This window comes from Coregonus clupeaformis, chromosome 10 (genome assembly GCF_020615455.1).
Source record: "Coregonus clupeaformis isolate EN_2021a chromosome 10, ASM2061545v1, whole genome shotgun sequence".
In the NCBI taxonomy this organism is placed as follows: domain Eukaryota; kingdom Metazoa; phylum Chordata; class Actinopteri; order Salmoniformes; family Salmonidae; genus Coregonus; species Coregonus clupeaformis.
This window is the reverse complement of record NC_059201.1, coordinates 5,204,629-5,223,488: the sequence shown is the minus strand read 5'-3', so window position 1 is coordinate 5,223,488 and position 18,860 is coordinate 5,204,629. Positions and strand designations below refer to the sequence as shown.

The window sequence follows — 18,860 nt, the reverse complement described above, 5'->3', positions numbered from 1 at the left end:
TTTCCCATCTCCTACCCTCCTTCTTCCCTAGCTACCTCCTTTCCCATCTCCTACCCTCCTTCTTCCCTAGCTACCTCCTTTCCCATCTCCTACCCTCCTTCTTCCCTAGCTACCTCCTTTCCCATCTCCTACCATCCTTCTTCCCTACCTACCTCCTTTCCCATCTCCTACCCTCCTTCTTCCCTAGCTACCTCCTTTCCCATCTCCTACCCTCCTTCTTCCCTAGCTACCTCCTTTCCCATCTCCTACCCTCCTTCTTCCCTAGCTACCTCCTTTCCCATCTCCTACCCTCCTTCTTCCCTAGCTACCTCCTTTCCCATCTCCTACCCTCCTTCTTCCCCTAGCTACCTCCTTTCCCATCTCCTACCCTCCTTCTTCCCTAGCTACCTCCTTTCCCATCTCCTACCCTCCTTCTTCCCTAGCTTCCTTCTTCCCTAGCTACCTCCTTTCCCATCTCCTACCCTCCTTCTTCCCTAGCTACCTCCTTTCCCATCTCCTACCCTCCTTCTTCCCTAGCTACCTCCTTTCCCATCTCCTACCCTCCTTCTTCCCCTAGCTACCTCCTTTCCCATCTCCTACCCTCCTTCTTTCCTAGCTACCTCCTTTCCCATCTCCTACCCTCCTTCTTCCCTAGCTACCTCCTTTCCCATCTCCTACCCTCCTTCTTCCCTAGCTACCTCCTTTCCCATCTCCTACCCTCCTTCTTCCCTAGCTACCTCCTTTCCCATCTCCTACCCTCCTTCTTCCCTACCTACCTCCTTTCCCATCTCCTACCCTCCTTCTTCCCTAGCTACCTCCTTTCCCATCTCCTACCCTCCTTCTTCCCTAGCTACCTCCTTTCCCATCTCCTACCCTCCTTCTTCCCTAGCTTCCTTCTTCCCTAGCTACCTCCTTTCCCATCTCCTACCCTCCTTCTTCCCTAGCTACCTCCTTTCCCATCTCCTACCCTCCTTCTTCCCTAGCTACCTCCTTTCCCATCTCCTACCCTCCTTCTTCCCTAGCTACCTCCTTTCCCATCTCCTACCCTCCTTCTTCCCTAGCTACCTCCTTTCCCATCTCCTACCCTCCTTCTTCCCTAGCTACCTCCTTTCCCATCTCCTACCCTCCTTCTTCCCTAGCTACCTCCTTTCCCATCTCCTACCCTCCTTCTTCCCTAGCTACCTCCTTTCCCATCTCCTACCCTCCTTCTTCCCTACCTACCTCCTTTCCCATCTCCTACCCTCCTTCTTCCCTAGCTACCTCCTTTCCCATCTCCTACCCTCCTTCTTCCCTAGCTACCTCCTTTCCCATCTCCTACCCTCCTTCTTCCCTAGCTACCTCCTTTCCCATCTCCTACCCTCCTTCTTCCCTAGCTACCTCCTTTCCCATCTCCTACCCTCCTTCTTCCCTACCTACCTCCTTTCCCATCTCCTACCCTCCTTCTTCCCTAGCTACCTCCTTTCCCATCTCCTACCCTCCTTCTTCCCTAGCTACCTCCTTTCCCATCTCCTACCCTCCTTCTTCCCTAGCTACCTCCTTTCCCATCTCCTACCCTCCTTCTTCCCTAGCTACCTCCTTTCCCATCTCCTACCCTCCTTCTTCCCTAGCTACCTCCTTTCCCATCTCCTACCCTCCTTCTTCCCTAGCTACCTTCTTCCCTAGCTACCTCCTTTCCCATCTCCTACCCTCCTTCTTCCCTAGCTACCTCCTTTCCCATCTCCTACCCTCCTTCTTCCCTAGCTACCTTCTTCCCTAGCTACCTCCTTTCCCATCTCCTACCCTCCTTCTTCCCTAGCTACCTCCTTTCCCATCTCCTACCCTCCTTCTTCCCTAGCTACCTCCTTTCCCATCTCCTACCCTCCTTCTTCCCTACCTACCTCCTTTCCCATCTCCTACCCTCCTTCTTCCCTAGCTTCCTTCTTCCCTACCTACCTCCTTTCCCATCTCCTACCCTCCTTCTTCCCTAGCTACCTCCTTTCCCATCTCCTACCCTCCTTCTTCCCTAGCTACCTTCTTCCCTAGCTACCTCCTTTCCCATCTCCTACCCTCCTTCTTCCCTAGCTACCTCCTTTCCCATCTCCCACCCTCCTTCTTCCCTAGCTACCTTCTTCCCTAGCTACCTCCTTTCCCATCTCCTACCCTCCTTCTTCCCTAGCTACCTCCTTTCCCATCTCCTACCCTCCTTCTTCCCTAGCTACCTCCTTTCCCATCTCCTACCCTCCTTCTTCCCTACCTACCTCCTTTCCCATCTCCTACCCTCCTTCTTCCCTAGCTTCCTTCTTCCCTACCTACCTCCTTTCCCATCTCCTACCTTCCCTCCCTCTGTACGGCGGATTCAGTCTTTTACGGTTATCACACGTCACACTGTACGATTTTACCAGATTAATACATAATAGTCTAAGACGGGGAGGGGGGGGTTCTACTAAGCTATATGGAATTGTTTTAATAAGGTCATACCAAGGATCATTTTGCTATTTGGTTTTGAATTTAAAGACCCCTTCAAGTATAAAAAATAAATACATTATTTGATGAACATTAACCGATAGTCCCCCCCAAAATGACAAAGTACTTTTGTTCTGAAGTTTTTGTCCTGTATCTGAGATATAAGAAAGATCAGGATTGTGTGTATATATATATATATTAACATGTATTTAACCCCTTATTTTTGGCACTAAACAGTCTAAGCCCTGACTAAACCGGGGTGGGGGGGTTCTACTAAGCTATATGGAATTGTTTTAAGAAGGTCATTCCAAGGATCATTTTGCTATTTAATTTTAATTTTAAGACCCCTATTAGCCCATACAAACGGCAAAACGTTCAGACGCTACAGACCATTTTGTGAGAAGACCGATTTTGGGGATGTCTCATGGTCTGACAAACACCTCCCTAGCTCTGTCACCTTTCACCGCAGATGCGGAAGTTCGACATCGGCGGATGCAGTGGATTGAGACGCATCCAATGCATTTCTGATTTCTCTATCTTAAACTTTATGGGGATTATTTATTATGCTAATTAGATTTCCGCTGGGGGGTGAGGTCATCTACCTTAGGGGGTTAAAATCTTGATGCCAGATTGTACGATATGCTTCAGTTCTGTCGTCACATCCTACGATTGGCTTGAGAGGCTACTTCAGTTCCAGCGGTGTGATTAGGACCTGTAAACGGCTTAATCGGCGTTCCAGCGGTGTGATTAGGACCTGTAAACGGCTTAATCGGCGTTCCAGCGGTGTGATTAGGACCTGTAAACGGCTTAATCGGTGTTCCAGGAGTGTGATTAGGACCTGTAAACGGCTTAATCGGTGTTCCAGCTGTGATTAGGACCTGTAAACGGCTTAATCGGTGTTCCAGGAGTGTGATTAGGACCTGTAAACGGCTTAATCGGTGTTCCAGGAGTGTGATTAGGACCTGTAAACGGCTTAATCGGCGTTCCAGGAGTGTGATTAGGACCTGTAAACGGCTTAATCGGCCTTCCAGGAGTGTGATTAGGACCTGTAAACGGCTTAATCGGCCTTCCAGCTGTGTGATTAGGACCTGTAAACGGCTTAATCGGTGTTCCAGCTGTGTGATTAGGACCTGTAAACGGCTTAATCGGCGTTCCAGCGGTGTGATTAGGACCTGTAAACGGCTTAATCGGTGTTCCAGCTGTGATTAGGACCTGTAAACGGCTTAATCGGTGTTCCAGCTGTGATTAGGACCTGTAAACGGCTTAATCGGCGTTCCAGCAGTGTGATTAGGACCTGTAAACGGCTTAATCGGCGTTCCAGCGGTGTGATTAGGACCTGTAAACGGCTTAATCGGCGTTCCAGGAGTGTGATTAGGACCTGTAAACAGCTTAATCGGCGTTCCAGCGGTGTGATTAGGACCTGTAAACGGCTTAATCGGTGTTCCAGCTGTGTGATTAGGACCTGTAAACGGCTTAATCGGTGTTCCAGCTGTGATTAGGACCTGTAAACGGCTTAATCGGCGTTCCAGCGGTGTGATTAGGACCTGTAAACGGCTTAATCGGCGTTCCAGCGGTGTGATTAGGACCTGTAAACGGCTTAATCGGCGTTCCAGCTGTGATTAGGACCTGTAAACGGCTTAATCGGTGTTCCAGCTGTGATTAGGACCTGTAAACGGCTTAATCGGTGTTCCAGCTGTGATTAGGACCTGTAAACGGCTTAATCGGTGTTCCAGCAGTGTGATTAGGACCTGTAAACGGCTTAATCGGTGTTCCAGCAGTGTGATTAGGACCTGTAAACGGCTTAATCGGTGTTCCAGCAGTGTGATTAGGACCTGTAAACGGCTTAATCGGTGTTCCAGCTGTGTGATTAGGACCTGTAAACGGCTTAATCGGTGTTCCAGTCGTGTGATTAGGACCTGTAAACGGCTTAATCGGTGTTCCAGCGGTGTGATTAGGACCTGTAAACGGCTTAATCGTTGTTCCAGCTGTGATTAGGACCTGTAAACGGCTTAATCGGCGTTCCAGCGGTGTGATTAGGACCTGTAAACGGCTTAATCGGTGTTCCAGCTGTGTATTTGATCTGCACATGCGGCAGCACCAGCAGCGCAAGCCTCCCTCTTATGCGCGAGTGAAGTGAGTTCGGGAAAAACTGAAAGTATGCATCTTAGAAATAGCTTTCGCATACAAACTTTGTGTCTGAACTCAGAATCAAATAGGCTTCCCCAAAATAACATGGTCGCTGTGGGAGAATGTTTGTTTATTTTGATTGGCGATTTTGTGCATTTATCAAAATCCCATCAGGTAGCCTGATTTCTGATGTGTAGCCTAAATAAGATTATTAGGGAAATCGTTCTCCTTGCAAACCACTACACGATAAAGGCAATAATGGCAATAATGGCATGACTGTTTTTGTTGGAGAGCTAGTCTGCACTGCAGCCATCTCTCTGTCTGTCTGTCTCTGTCTGTCTCTGTCTGTCTGTCTGTCTGTCTGTCTGTCTGTCTGTCTCTGTCTGTCTGTCTGTCTCTGTCTGTCTGTCTGTCTGTCTGTCTGTCTCCTGTCTGTCTGTCTGTCTGTCTCCCTGTCTGTCTGTCTTTGTCTGTCTGTCTGTTTGTCTCTGCCTGTCTGTCTGTCTCTGCCTGTCTGTCTGTCTGTCTGTCTGTCTGTCTGTCTGCCTGTCTCTGTCTGTCTGTCTGTCTGTCTGTCTGTCTGTCTGTCTCTGCCTGTCTGTCTCTGTCTGTCTGTGCCCCATCAGCGACTAACTCTTCTCTCTCTTTAGCTATGATAGCTGGTTGTTTTCCTTAACAGGTTTTTTTGTTTGTTTTTTGTTTTTGGTCATTTAGCAGACGCTCTTATCCAGAGCGACTTACAGGAGCAATTAGGGTTAAGTGCCTTGCTCAAGGGCACATCGACAGATTTTTCACCTAGTCAGGTACCATGGTTTTACACACACATGGTTTTACGCTACATATTCCCTTGCTAACCTCATCCTAACCTCATCTGAGCAGTGTAAATGGTCAGTCCTGCTCAAGGTTTTGTGGATAATATAAGTGTCTTCATTAAGCACTGCGAGGGTGTGATTAGAAGGAGAAAATGCTTCCCACTGTCTTGATCTGGTTTGCCTTTTTTTTTCTTCCTGTGCATTACTGAACACTATGCATGACATGTAGGTCAGGGAGTGGCTTCAGATGAGACTTTTAATGCACCTCTTTTTGGGGTTTGTTTTTCTGTGCTTTAGTTGACCTTGTCTAGGGAGGAGTAGGCCCGTCTGTCTGTCCAAGCAGAGTTTCTAAGCATGGCTCAGCACTTGAAGCCTGGATGACCTCCTGACCTGTTCCTGTATGACATCACCAGCTCCAGCTTCACCCATTGGCTCCTCTGGATAATGTCGTTCTACCAACCAGCTGCTCTCATCATGGATTAATTGCTAACTGGTGTGTGTTCTCTGTAGCAGGCCTGGCCAGCCGGCACCCAGCAGATCCTGATCCCGTCGTCATGGCAGCAGGTTCCGGGTGTGGCCATCCACGGCTCCGCCCACCAGTCGGTTGTCACGGAGTCTCCCTTGGAGACACTCCTTCCGGACACAGCCCAGCAGACACACAGCTGGAGGTAGGGTTATCACCATGGTTACATGGCTGTCTGGTCTGTTAGCATAGATCTCTTTATATAAAATAACAGAAGTCAAGAGTCCCATCAGAAAACTATTCTTACCCCCAGATAACTTCACAGGATAACTATCCCAGAAAAAGAGAAGCAGACCTGGGTTTCTGAAAAATGGATTCAAATACTTTATCTGTGCCTGTTTGAGCTTGCCTGGCTTAATAAACAAATAGAAATGTCCCCAAACTGCAAATCCCGCCCATGTGGCACTCCAGGCAGACTCAAGCAAACTCAAAGTATTTTAATAAAATGTTCAAGTATTTGAAGGTCTGAAGAAAATCAGGTGTACTCTGGTGTGTGTGTGTGTGTGTGTGTGTGTGTGTGTGTGTGTGTGTGTGTGTGTGTGTGTGTGTGTGTGTGTGTGTGTGTGTGTGTGTGTGTGTGTGTGTGTGTGTGTGTGTGTAGGGGATCTCAGTACAGCGGAGTGCTGCAGCAGAACCTGGGGGTTAATTCGAGGAGCGGAGCGGGGAAGAGGACTAAGGGTGGCCGTGGCAACAGCAGAACCACCAGGTATGACTGAAACAGGACAAATTGGACGGACGGTGGCACAACAACTAGTTACAGGTATCAACTGAACAAAAATATAAACGCAACATGCAACAATTTCAACAATTTTACTGAGTTACAGTTCATATGAGGAAATCAGTCAATTTAAATAAATAAATTAGGCCCTAATCTATAGATTTCACATGACTGGGCAGGGGCGCAGCCATGAGTGGGCATCGGCCCACCCACTTGGGAGCCAGGTGCACCCACTGGGGAGCCAGGCCCAGCCAATCAGAATCAGTTTTTTTTTTCCCACAAAAAGGGCTTTATTTCAGACAGAAATACTAGTTTCATCAGCTGTCCGTGTGGCTGGTCTCAGACGATCCCGCAGTTGAAGATGCCAGATGTGGAGGTCCTGGGCTGGCGTGGTTACACGTGGTCTGGGGAGGTCCTGGGCTGGCGTGGTTACACGTGGCCTGCGGTTGTGAGGCCGGTTGGACGTACTGCTTAAAACGATGTTGGGAGGCAGCTTATGTTAGAGAAATGAACATTACTTTCTCTGGCAACAACTCTGGTGGACATTCCTGCAGTCAGCATGCCAATTGCATCTGTGGCATTGTGTGACAAAACTGCACATTTTAAAGTGGCCTTTTATTGTCCCCGGCACAAGCTCACTAACAGGGATGTAAAAAAAAATGTGTGCTCAACATTCGAGAGAAATAAGCTTTTTGTGAGTATTGAACATTTCTGGGATGTTTTATTTCAGCTCATGAAACATGGGACCCACACCTTACATGTTGCGTTTATATTTTTGTTCAGTGTGGTAGCTGGTTAGGCCCATCAACTAGTAACATCTAATAACGAATAACAGCTGGAAAAGTTAGGTTTTCAGGGGCTCCACAAAAATGTTTTCGACCTTGCTCTGCATGGAAATCAGGAATAGTAAAGGTGTGTAACTAAGTTTGTTTTCTTTGCGCGTGTGTGTGTGTTTGTCCAGGGGTGTGTCTGGTGCATCCCTGCTCACCAACGCCGTGCTGACTCCGCCCATCTGCACCGCGGCGGCGTCTCTCTCTCAGCCAATCATCATCTCGGACACGCCCAGCCCGGCGGTCAGCGTCATCACCATCCATAGCGACTCAGACGATGAGGATGAGGGGAAGTTCCTCCCCTCCAGGTGCCCCGTCCAATCACAAACAACTGTAACAGTTTGGCCCCGCTTTATGTGGATAGTTCCTAATAAATGATCTGTAGATGCTCAAACTATCAACTAACTAATCTGTTGATATGCAACATCTTGACCGTTACTTGACTTCAACCCTTTTAGTCTGTGAGGAGCGTAGGTCATCCACAAATGTAAAGGGCTTTTAACCCTCTAGAGTTGAAGATGGTTGAAGATACCAAGGATAATTTAGCGATTTGATTTGGAGTTTTAGGACCTCTTAAGGTATATATAAAAAAAAAAAAAATGTTTTATGAAACATTGAATTTGGCCTTACTGCTATTAGCCCATAGAAATGCATTGAATAACATTTTACATTTTTACATTTTAGTCATTTAGCAGACGCTCTTATCCAGAGCGACTTACAGTTAGTGAATACATTTTCATACTGGCCCCCCGTGGGAATCGAACCCACAACCCTGGCGTTGCAAACACCATTCTCTACCAACTGAGCTACACAGGACTAAAAATAACAGCTTCATACATGGATAAACAGATAGTTTAGTTCTGAAGTGTCTGTCCTATATCTGAGAGATATAAGAAATATCAGAAAACCACATTTTTGTTGACGTATTTAAAGCTGAACGTATGAAACCCATTAGACACTGTTGATATGAATGGACGAGGAATTGATGATCCTATCCACCACCAATACATCTACCATCTGTATGTCTTTCTTGTTAGTATCTACTGTATGTCTAATGTGTGTGTGTGTGTGTGTGTGTGTTTGTGAACCAGCTGTGGTCCGGCTCAGAGGACTAACGTGATCAGCTGTGTGACGGTTCACGACTCGGACTCCTCTACGGCCAGCCCCCTCACCCCCCTCCCCCTCCCCCGCACACACCTCCCTGTGGGAGGGACGTCTAGAGGCAAGTCCCTGGCCGTGGTCGCACCGTCTGTAAAGACCCAACCAACTGAGACAGGTGACAGGGCTCACGCACACACGTCTAATACACACACACACAAACACACACACACACACACAAATACAGAAAAAACGTTTTTAAACCAGTTTGAGTGTGATAATTTGATTATTATTATTATTTGTACCAGTGTGTATTATACTCATGTGTGAATTGGAAATGGGTTATTTGCATATACCAACTCCCCTCGGAGAGTGGGGTCACAGCCAGGGTCAGCCATTATCAACGGCAATCATGGAGCAATTATGGTTAAGTGCCTTGCTCAAGGGCACATCGACTGATTTTCACCATGTCGGCTCAGGGTTTCGAACTAGCGACCTTTCAGTTACTGACCCTCCTTCTTTCTGATTGGTTTCCAGTGCAACACCAGAGTTCCTACATCAAGCCCAAGCTGGCCAATCGACATCCCTGTAGCTCTGGAGACGGCAGCAACCGCCATAGGCTAGTCCCCAGCCAATCACATCCCCTCAACCTCAGCCAGGTGAGTCAGCAGCCAATAGCATCCTCTCTTACTAGTGAGTATTTCACATTGCATGTAGGGCCCAATAAAATCTGTGTTGCTGAGTCGAGTGCAGTGGTTAGCCTCTTCATCATCATCATCAACAACAACTGGTTGCTGAGTCGAGTGCAGTGGGAGTATCAACCCATTGTTCACCCGTCTCGGAATAACTGATGGTCAGATGCCGACCCTTCCACCTCCTGAGGGAGTTTACAGCTGTTATCGTGACTGTTGTAGACATTCCACCTCAGGACAATAAAAATAACAAGATGGTGCTTAATGAGCTGTTACGAGGCTATAAAGAAGCAGGAAAACGTGCATCCATGGGGCTGCTTTGCTAGAGCTGACTGGGATATGTTTCGAGACTCCACCGATAACGTCGACGAGCTAACCACCTCCGTCACCGGCTTCGTTAGGAAATGCATCGGGCGACGTTGTCACCACAGTTGAAGGTTCACTGCTTCCCCAATCAAAAGCCCTGGATTAACACTGACTAATCTAAAAGGACAGGGCTTCCACACACAGGGCTATCACAGACAACCCGGAGGCTACGGCTGAGGACAGGAACACGTACAGGAAGTCCCGCTACGCTACGGCTGAGGACAGGAACACGTACAGGAAGTCCCCCTACGACCTCCGCAGAGTCATCAAACGAGCAAAAGGGCAATATAGGAACAAGGTGGAACCATATTACACAGGCTCCGATGCCCGCCACCTGTGGCAGGGGCTATAGTCCATTACAGATTACAGAGGAAGACCCAGCCGTGATCTGCCCAACGACGCCTCTCTACCAGACAGTATTACACAGACTCCCACATTACGGATTACAGAGGAAGACCTGGCCGTGATCTGCCCAACGACGCCTCTCTACCAGACAGTATTACACAGACTCCCACATTACGGATTACAGAGGAAGACCCGGCCGTGATCTGCCCAACGACGCCTCTCTACCAGACAGTATTACACAGACTCCCACATTACGGATTACAGAGGAAGACCCGGCCGTGATCTGCCCAACGATGCCTCTCTACCAGACAGTATTACACAGACTCCCACATTACGGATTACAGAGGAAGACCCGGCCATGATCTGCACCAAGGATGCCTCTCTACCAGACAGTATTACACAGACTCCCACATTACGGATTACAGAGGAAGACCTGGCCGTGATCTGCCCAACGACGCCTCTCTACCAGACAGTATTACACAGACTCCCACATTACGGATTACAGAGGAAGACCCGGCCGTGATCTGCCCAACGACGCCTCTCTACCAGACAGTATTACACAGACTCCCACATTACGGATTACAGAGGAAGACCCGGCCGTGATCTGCCCAACGATGCCACTCTACCAGACAGTATTACACAGACTCCCACATTACGGATTACAGAGGAAGACCTGGCCGTGATCTGCCCAACGACGCCTCTCTACCAGACAGTATTACACAGACTCCCACATTACGGATTACAGAGGAAGACCCGGCCGTGATCTGCCCAACGACGCCTCTCTACCAGACAGTATTACACAGACTCCCACATTACGGATTACAGAGGAAGACCCGGCCGTGATCTGCCCAACGATGCCTCTCTACCAGACAGTATTACACAGACTCCCACATTACGGATTACAGAGGAAGACCCGGCCGTGATCTGCCCAACGATGCCTCTCTACCAGACAGTATTACACAGACTCCCACATTACGGATTACAGAGGAAGACCTGGCCGTGATCTGCCCAACGACGCCTCTCTACCAGACAGTATTACACAGACTCCCACATTACGGATTACAGAGGAAGACCCGGCCGTGATCTGCCCAACGACGCCTCTCTACCAGACAGTATTACACAGACTCCCACATTACGGATTACAGAGGAAGACCCAGCCGTGATCTGCCCAACGATGCCTCTCTACCAGACAGTATTACACAGACTCCCACATTACGGATTACAGAGGAAGACCCGGCCGTGATCTGCCCAACGATGCCTCTCTACCAGACAGTATTACACAGACTCCCACATTACGGATTACAGAGGAAGACCCAGCCGTGATCTGCCCAACGATGCCTCTCTACCAGAGGAACTCAATGCATATTATGCACACTTGGACAAGAACAACATCGTGCTGGGTGTGAGGGCCAGAAGATTGGGTGATTTTTGCTCTCCGAGGCCGACGTGAGTACGGTCTTTATCAGCTCAACACTTGGCCAAGGGCCCGATGGTATTCCAGGGCGCGTTCTCAGAGCATGTGCAGAACAGCTGGCAGGCAGATTCAAGGTCATTTTCAACCTCTCCTTGTCCCAGTCTTAAATTGATTACCATCATTCCTGTTACAATGAACTCTAAGGCTTCATACCACAATGACTACCGCCCTGTAGCACTCACATCTGTAATCATGAAGTGCTTTGAAAGGCTGGTTATGGCACACATGAACTCCATCATCCTAGACACCCTAGACCCACTCCAATTTGCATACCGCCCCAACAGATCCATAGACGAATCAATCTCAATTGCACTCCACACTGCCCTCAACCACCTAGATAAGAGGAATAACTATGTGAGAATGCTGTTCATTGACTACAGCTCAGCGTTCAACACCATCGTCCCCTCCAAGCTCGTCACCAAGCTTGGGACCCTGGGACTGAACAGCTCCCTCTGCAACTGGATCCTGGGCTTCCTGACGGGCCGACTCCAGGTGGTGAGCTTAGGCAACATCACCTCAGCCACGCTGACCCTCAACACCGGGGGGCCCCTCAGGGGTGTGTGCTTAGTCCCCTTCTGTACTCCCTGTTCACCCACGACTGCGTGGCCTCGCATGACTCCAACACCATCATCAAGTTTACTGACGACACAATGGTGGTAGGCCTGATCACCAGCGCAGACGAGACAGCCTACAGGGAGGAGGTCAGTGACCTGGCAGTGTGGTGCCGGAACAACAACCTCCAACGTCAGTAAGACGATCGCCACAGCGCCTCTTCCCCTTCAGAATATTGAAAAGGTTTGGCATGGGGCCCTCAACTACTCAAACAGTTCTACAGCTGGACCGTTGAGAGCATCTTGACTGGCTGCATCACCGCCTGGTATGGCAACAGCACCGCCCTGGATCGCATGGCGCTACAGAGGGTGGTGTGGACAGCCCAGTACATCACTGGGGCCGAGCTCCCTGCCATCCAGGACCCATACAGTGGGGAAAAAAAGTATTTAGTCAGCCACCAATTGTGCAAGTTCTCCCACTTAAAAAGATGAGAGAGGCCTGTCATTTTCTTCATAGGTACACGTCAACTATGACAAACAAATGGAGAAAAAAAAAATCAGGAGAATCACATTGTAGGATTTTTAATGAATTTATTTGCAAATTATGGTGGAAAATAAGTATTTGGTCACCTACAAACAAGCAAGATTTCTGGCTCTCACAGACTTGTAACTTCTTCTTTAAGAGGCTCCTCTGTCCTCCACTCGTTACCTGTATTAATGGCACCTGTTTGATCTTGTTATCAGTATAAAAGACACCTGTCCACAACCTCAAACAGTCACACTCCAAATTCCACTATGGCCAAGACCAAAGAGCTGTCAAAGGACACCAGAAACAAAATTGTAGACCTGCACCAGGCTGGGAAGACTGAATCTGCAATAGGTAAGCAGCTTGGTTTGAAGAAATCAACTGTGGGAGCAATTATTAGGAAATGGAAGACATACAAGACCCCTGATAATCTCCCTCGATCTGGGGCTCCACGCAAGATCTCACCCTGTGGGGTCAAAATGATCACAAGAACGGTGAGCAAAAATCCCAGAACCACATGGGGGGACCTAGTGAATGACCTGCAGAGAGCTGGGACCAAAGTAACAAAGCCTACCATCAGTAACACACTACGCTGCCAGGGACTCAAATCCTGCAGTGCCAGACGTGTCCCCCTGCTTAAGCCAGTACATGTCCAGGCCCGTCTGAAGTTTGCATTTGGATGATCCAGAAGAGGATTGGGAGAATGTCATATGGTCAGATGAAACCAAAATAGAACTTTTTGGTAAAAACTCAACTCGTCGTGTTTGGAGGACAAAGAATGCTGAGTTGCATCCAAAGAACACCATACCTACTGTGAAGCATGGGGGTGGAAACATCATGCTTTGGGGCTGTTTTTCTGCAAAGGGACCAGGACGACTGATCCGTGTAAAGGAAAGAATGAATGGGGCCATGTATCGTGAGATTTTGAGTGAAAACCTCCTTCCATCAGCAAGGGCATTGAAGATGAAACGTGGCTGGGTCTTTCAGCATGACAATGATCCCAAACACACCGCCCGGGCAACGAAGGAGTGGCTTCGTAAGAAGCATTTCAAGGTCCTGGAGTGGCCTAGCCAGTCTCCAGATCTCAACCCCATAGAAAATCTTTGGAGGGAGTTGAAAGTCCGTGTTGCCCAGCGACAGCCCCAAAACATCACTGCTCTAGAGGAGATCTGCATGGAGGAATGGGCCAAAATACCAGCAACAGTGTGTGAAAACCTTGTGAAGACTTACAGAAAACGTTTGACCTGTGTCATTGCCAACAAAGGGTATATAACAAAGTATTGAGAAACGTTTGTTATTGACCAAATACTTATTTTCCACCATAATTTGCAAATACATTCATTAAAAATCCTACAATGTGATTTTCTGGATATTTTTTTCTCATTTTGTCTGTCATAGTTGACGTGTACCTATGATGAAAATTACAGGCCTCTCTCATCTTTTTAAGTGGGAGAACTTGCACAATTGGTGGCTGACTAAATACTTTTTTCCCCCACTGTATATCAGGAGGTGTGAAATTAAGGCCCGGAAAATCGTTAGACTCCAGCCACCCAAGCCATAGACTGTTCTCTCTGCTTCCGCACGGCAGGCGGTACCGGTGCATCAAGTCTGACACCAACAGGCCCCTGAACAGCTTCTATCCCCAAACCATAAGACTGCTGAATAGCTAACAAAATTGCTGCATAGACTATCTGAGTTAACCTTGTATTTTTTATTTTCTCTATGCACACTCACAGGGCCCTACACACTCATATCTACCTGGATCCCTATACATATCTACCTCTATCACTCCAGTATCCCTGCACATTGTTGATATGGTAATTAACTGACCCTGTATATAATCACATTACCCCTATACATATCTAATTTACCTCCATCACATTGTTAATATGGTACTGGAACTGACCCTGTATATACACTACCGGTCAAAAGTTTGGACACACCTACCCATTCAAGGGTTTTTCTTTATTTTTACTATTTTTTACATTGTAGAATAATAGTGAAGACATCAGAACTATGAAATAACACATATGGAATCATGTAGTAAACAAAGAAGTGTTAAACAAATCAAAATATATTTTATATTTGAGATTCTTCAAATAGCCACCCTTTGCCTTGATGACAGCTTTGCACACTCTTGGCATTCTCTCAACCAGCTTCATGAGGTAGTCACCTGGAATGCATTTCAATTAACAGGTGTGCCTTCTTAAAAGTTAATTTGTGGAATTTCTTTCCTTCTTAATGCATTTGAGCCAATCAGTTGTGTTGTGACAAGGTAGGGGGGGGGGGGTGGTATACAGAAGATAGCCCTATTTAGTTAAAGACGAAGTCCATATATTGGCAAGAACAGCTCAAATAAGCAAAGAGAAACGACAGTCCATCATTACTTTAAGACATGAAGGTCAGTCAATCCGGAAAATGTCAAGAACTTTGAAAGTTTCTTCAAGTGCAGTCGCAAAAACCATCAAGCGCTATGATGAAACTGGCACTCATGAGGACCGCCACAGGAATGGAAGACCCAGAGTTACCTCTGCTGCAGAGGATAAGTTCATTAGAGTTACCAGCCTCAGAAATTGCAGCCCAAACAAATGCTTCACAGAGTTCAAGTAACAGACACATCTCAACATCAACTGTTCAGAGGAGACTGTGTGGATCAGGCCTTCATGGTCGAATTGCTGCAAAGAAACCACTGCCAAAGGACACCAATAAGAAGAAGAGACTTGCTTGGGCCAAGAAACACGAGCAATGGACATTAGACCGGTGGAAATGTGTCCTTTGGTCTGGAGTCCAAATTGGAGATTTTTGGTTCCAACCGCTGTGGCTTTGTGAGATGCGGTGTGGGTGAACGGATGATCTCAGCATGTGTATTTCCCACCGTAAAGCTTGGAGGAGGAGGTGTTATGGTGTGGGGGGTGCTTTGCTGGGTACACTGTCTGTGATTTATTTAGAATTCAAGGCACACTTAACCAGCATGGCTACCACAGCATTCTGCAGAGATATGCCATCCCATCTGGTTTGGGCTTAGTGGGACTCAGAGCATATGAGCGGAGTGGAGCGGTGAGAATCTCAGCTCCTCGCTCACGGAGCTGTTCACCCCTCCACTCCCCCAGCTCAAAGCCACATCAGGCCAGTCCGCTCATTATCGCTCAGCACTCAACGCAGTTTGCATCGCGCTCCACTCAAATCGCCCCCCGCTCACTCCAAAAAAGGAACAAAATCTGCATGTATTTCACTTTTAGCTTAAACCACAGCCTTACTTTATCTCCCCGAATTTGTTGCATACAGACTCATCTCGGATTATCCATTCTGTCTTGAAACGGGGATCTAACACTGACGCTAAAATGAGATGTTAATCAGTATAGTATATTCCATAGCGAATTGACACGTTGTTTGCCAATGTTTCTGCAAAAGCAGCGATGCCCATTGGAAGTGCAGCGTGAGTGTAATCGGTGAGCAGGGATTTGATTTCTGTGACAGCAGAGAGGATCATCCCCAGGTTCCCCAGCTCCTTCTGCATTTTGTCTGTGAGGTCTGCTAGTGGTGTCAGCACACTGACAAGGTGCGTCAGCTGTCGTACTTGATTCAGGGTGATGTTAGCAACATTAGACTTGAGTTTGTTTTACCATAACGGGTCTTTTTTGGAACAACCGGATGAACGACTGAATCATCCGCAGCTGGCTGCTCCATCGAATGGCGCAGGCATTTGTGGGGCGGACACCTAATTGGTCGGTTTCCTCTGTGCTCTTGCGTACACTTTTCACCAGGTGCCCGACTTTCACTAACAGCCTATTAATGTTGTCGTGCTTGTTAACGGCGTTTTTGATCGCCAGCTGAAGCATGTGAATGGGGCATCTCAGATGTAAATTTGACAAAGTAAAGTACTAATTTATCATAGTTTCTTGGGGGGGGTGTAGCCCGGTTGAGCTACGCTGGCGAAGTGTTGCATCCCTTCGCGTTCTCCTTTACTCAGCGGTTCATAGTCCATGAAAATCATTTCAAAAAATGCTACATCCAGCTCTCTTTTTCTCTCCCTTGTTATGGTTGGGCCTTTACGTGCAGTGAATAAACTTTTGAATTCCTCAACCCTTTTCTCTTGTTGCTGCTGCTGCTCCTCTCGCTCTATAAAATACAAATTCATGGACGACACAAATTAAATTAAACAGATGGATTCTGGGTCAGGCTTGAGCATGCTTCAGACTCGTGGTGTGAGCGAGCGAAATTGGAGCGGGACATAGGGCGACGCTCCGTCCTTTTAAAAATGCCGCTCTGCGCTCTGTTCAAAATCCGTCCGCTCACGCTCCACGCTCGCTCACGCTCCACTCCGCTCATATGCTCTGGTGGGACTATAATTTGTTTTTCAACAGGACAATGACCCAACACACCTCCAGGCTGTGTAAGGGCTATTTTACCAATAAGGAGAGTGATGGAGTGCTGCATCAGATGACCTGGCCTCCACAATCCCCCGACCTCAACCCAATTGAGATGGTTTGGGACGAGTCGGACGGCAGAGTGAAGGAAAAGCATCCAACAAGTGCTCAGCATATGTGGGAACTCCTTCAAGACTGTTCTAAAAACATTCCAGGTGAAGCTGGTTGAGAGAATTCCAAGAGTGTGCAAAGCTGTCATCAAGGCACAGGGTGGCTATTTGAAGAATCTGATTGGTTTAACACTTTGTATAGTAAAAAAATAAGAAAAACCCTTGAATGAGTAGGTGTTTTAAAACTTTTGACTGGTAGTGTAGTCACCTGACCCCTTTACATATCTACCTCCATCACTCCAGTATCCCTGCACATTGTAAATATGGTATTGGAACTGACCCTGTATATAGTCACCTGACCCCTATACATATCTACCTCCATCACATTGTTAATATGGTAATGAACTGACCCTGTAATCACATTGTTAATATGGTAATGAACTGACCCTGTAATCACATTGTTCATATGGTAATGAACTGACCCTGTAATCACATTGTTAATATGGTAATGAACTGACCCTGTAATCACATTGTTAATATGGTAATGAACTGACCCTGTAATCACATTGTTAATATGGTAATGAACCGACCATGTAATAATTGTTAATATGGTAATGACATTGTTAATATGGTAATGACCCTGTAATCACATTGTTAATATGGTAATGACCCTGTAATCACATTGTTGATATGGTAATGACCCTGTAATCACATTGTTAATATGGTAATGACCCTGTAATCACATTGTTAATATGGTAATGACCCTGTATATAGTATGTTTATTTACTTTCTTGTGTTCTTATTTTAATTTCTCATGTTTTTGTTCTACCTTGTTATTTTGTGTATAACAATGTTATTGATTACTGCATAGTTGGGTATAGAGCTAACATTAAAACTTGAATCTAGAATCACAGAATCCAGACATTAAAACGGAAATCAGCTAAATAAAATAAAATGTTTTGATTTGCCAAAGTTAATCATAAGACATTATTCATATTTTCCTGCAACTCTGTGAAACGGTACAGGAATGCCCCTGTCTGTCTGAGTGTGTGTGCGGTGCGTACGTCTCCACTCTGTGTAGCGGTTAGCCATGATGCTAATAATAACCTTCTTCTGGTAGAGACAAAGTAGGTTATGCCGACCTGGCAGAATGACATCATCATTATTTGCATCAATCCAGCGGCCATTTGTTTATCAAACTCTGCAATCACATGATCGCCACAGAAACACCACTAACCCAACAGTCTCCTGCTGGTGCACACTTGCATTAAAGGGTAACTACACCAAAAAATCGAAAATTATATTTTCCCCAGACCTCAAAAGTGGTATCCTGATGTGGTTTAAGCATTGGTGTGGACTTAAAACCTTTTTTTTTGTGTGTGTGTGCTTTTTAAAGCAAAAAACTGAAAAAACTGAAACCTGGACAAACTAAATGGAGAAAACAATCAGGCGGAATGTATAGAGCCTTAGGCATGTTCAGTAGGGTGCAGAGCCCTAGGCATGTTCAGGAGGGTGCAGAGCCCTAGGCATGTTCAGGAGGGTGCAGAGCCCTAGGCATGTTCAGGAGGGTGCAGAGCCCTAGGCATGTTCAGGAGGGTGCAGAGCCCTAGGCATGTTCAGGAGGGTGCAGAGCCCTAGGCATGTTCAGGAGGGTGCAGAGCCCTAGGCATGTTCAGGAGGGTGCAGAGCCCTAGGCATGTTCAGGAGGGTGCAGAGCCCTAGGCATGTTCAGGAGGGTGCAGAGCCCTAGGCATGTTCAGGAGGGTGCAGAGCCCTAGGCATGTTCAGGAGGGTGCAGAGCCCTAGGCATGTTCAGGAGGGTGCAGAGCCCTAGGCATGTTCAGGAGGGTGCAGAGCCCTAGGCATGTTCAGGAGGGTGCAGAGCCCTAGGCATGTTCAG

At 47.3% G+C, this 18,860-nt stretch overlaps 1 protein-coding gene across 3 annotated transcripts in view; it reads left to right on the top strand.

The window, feature by feature from the left end:
* LOC121574699 (homeodomain-interacting protein kinase 1) overlaps positions 1-18,860 on the top strand; it is a 63,584-nt gene that overhangs the window by 42,012 nt on the left and 2,712 nt on the right. For 2 of the 3 annotated variants that reach the window (XM_041887239.2, XM_041887238.2), the window contains exons 12-16: positions 5,871-6,028; positions 6,485-6,589; positions 7,563-7,739; positions 8,523-8,707; positions 9,067-9,188. In XM_041887239.2, coding sequence (XP_041743173.1) covers positions 5,871-6,028; positions 6,485-6,589; positions 7,563-7,739; positions 8,523-8,707; positions 9,067-9,188 — 747 coding nt within the window. The remainder of the gene's footprint in view (positions 1-5,870; positions 6,029-6,484; positions 6,590-7,562; positions 7,740-8,522; positions 8,708-9,066; positions 9,189-18,860) is intronic. The other variant, XM_041887240.2, reaches the window with a different exon arrangement.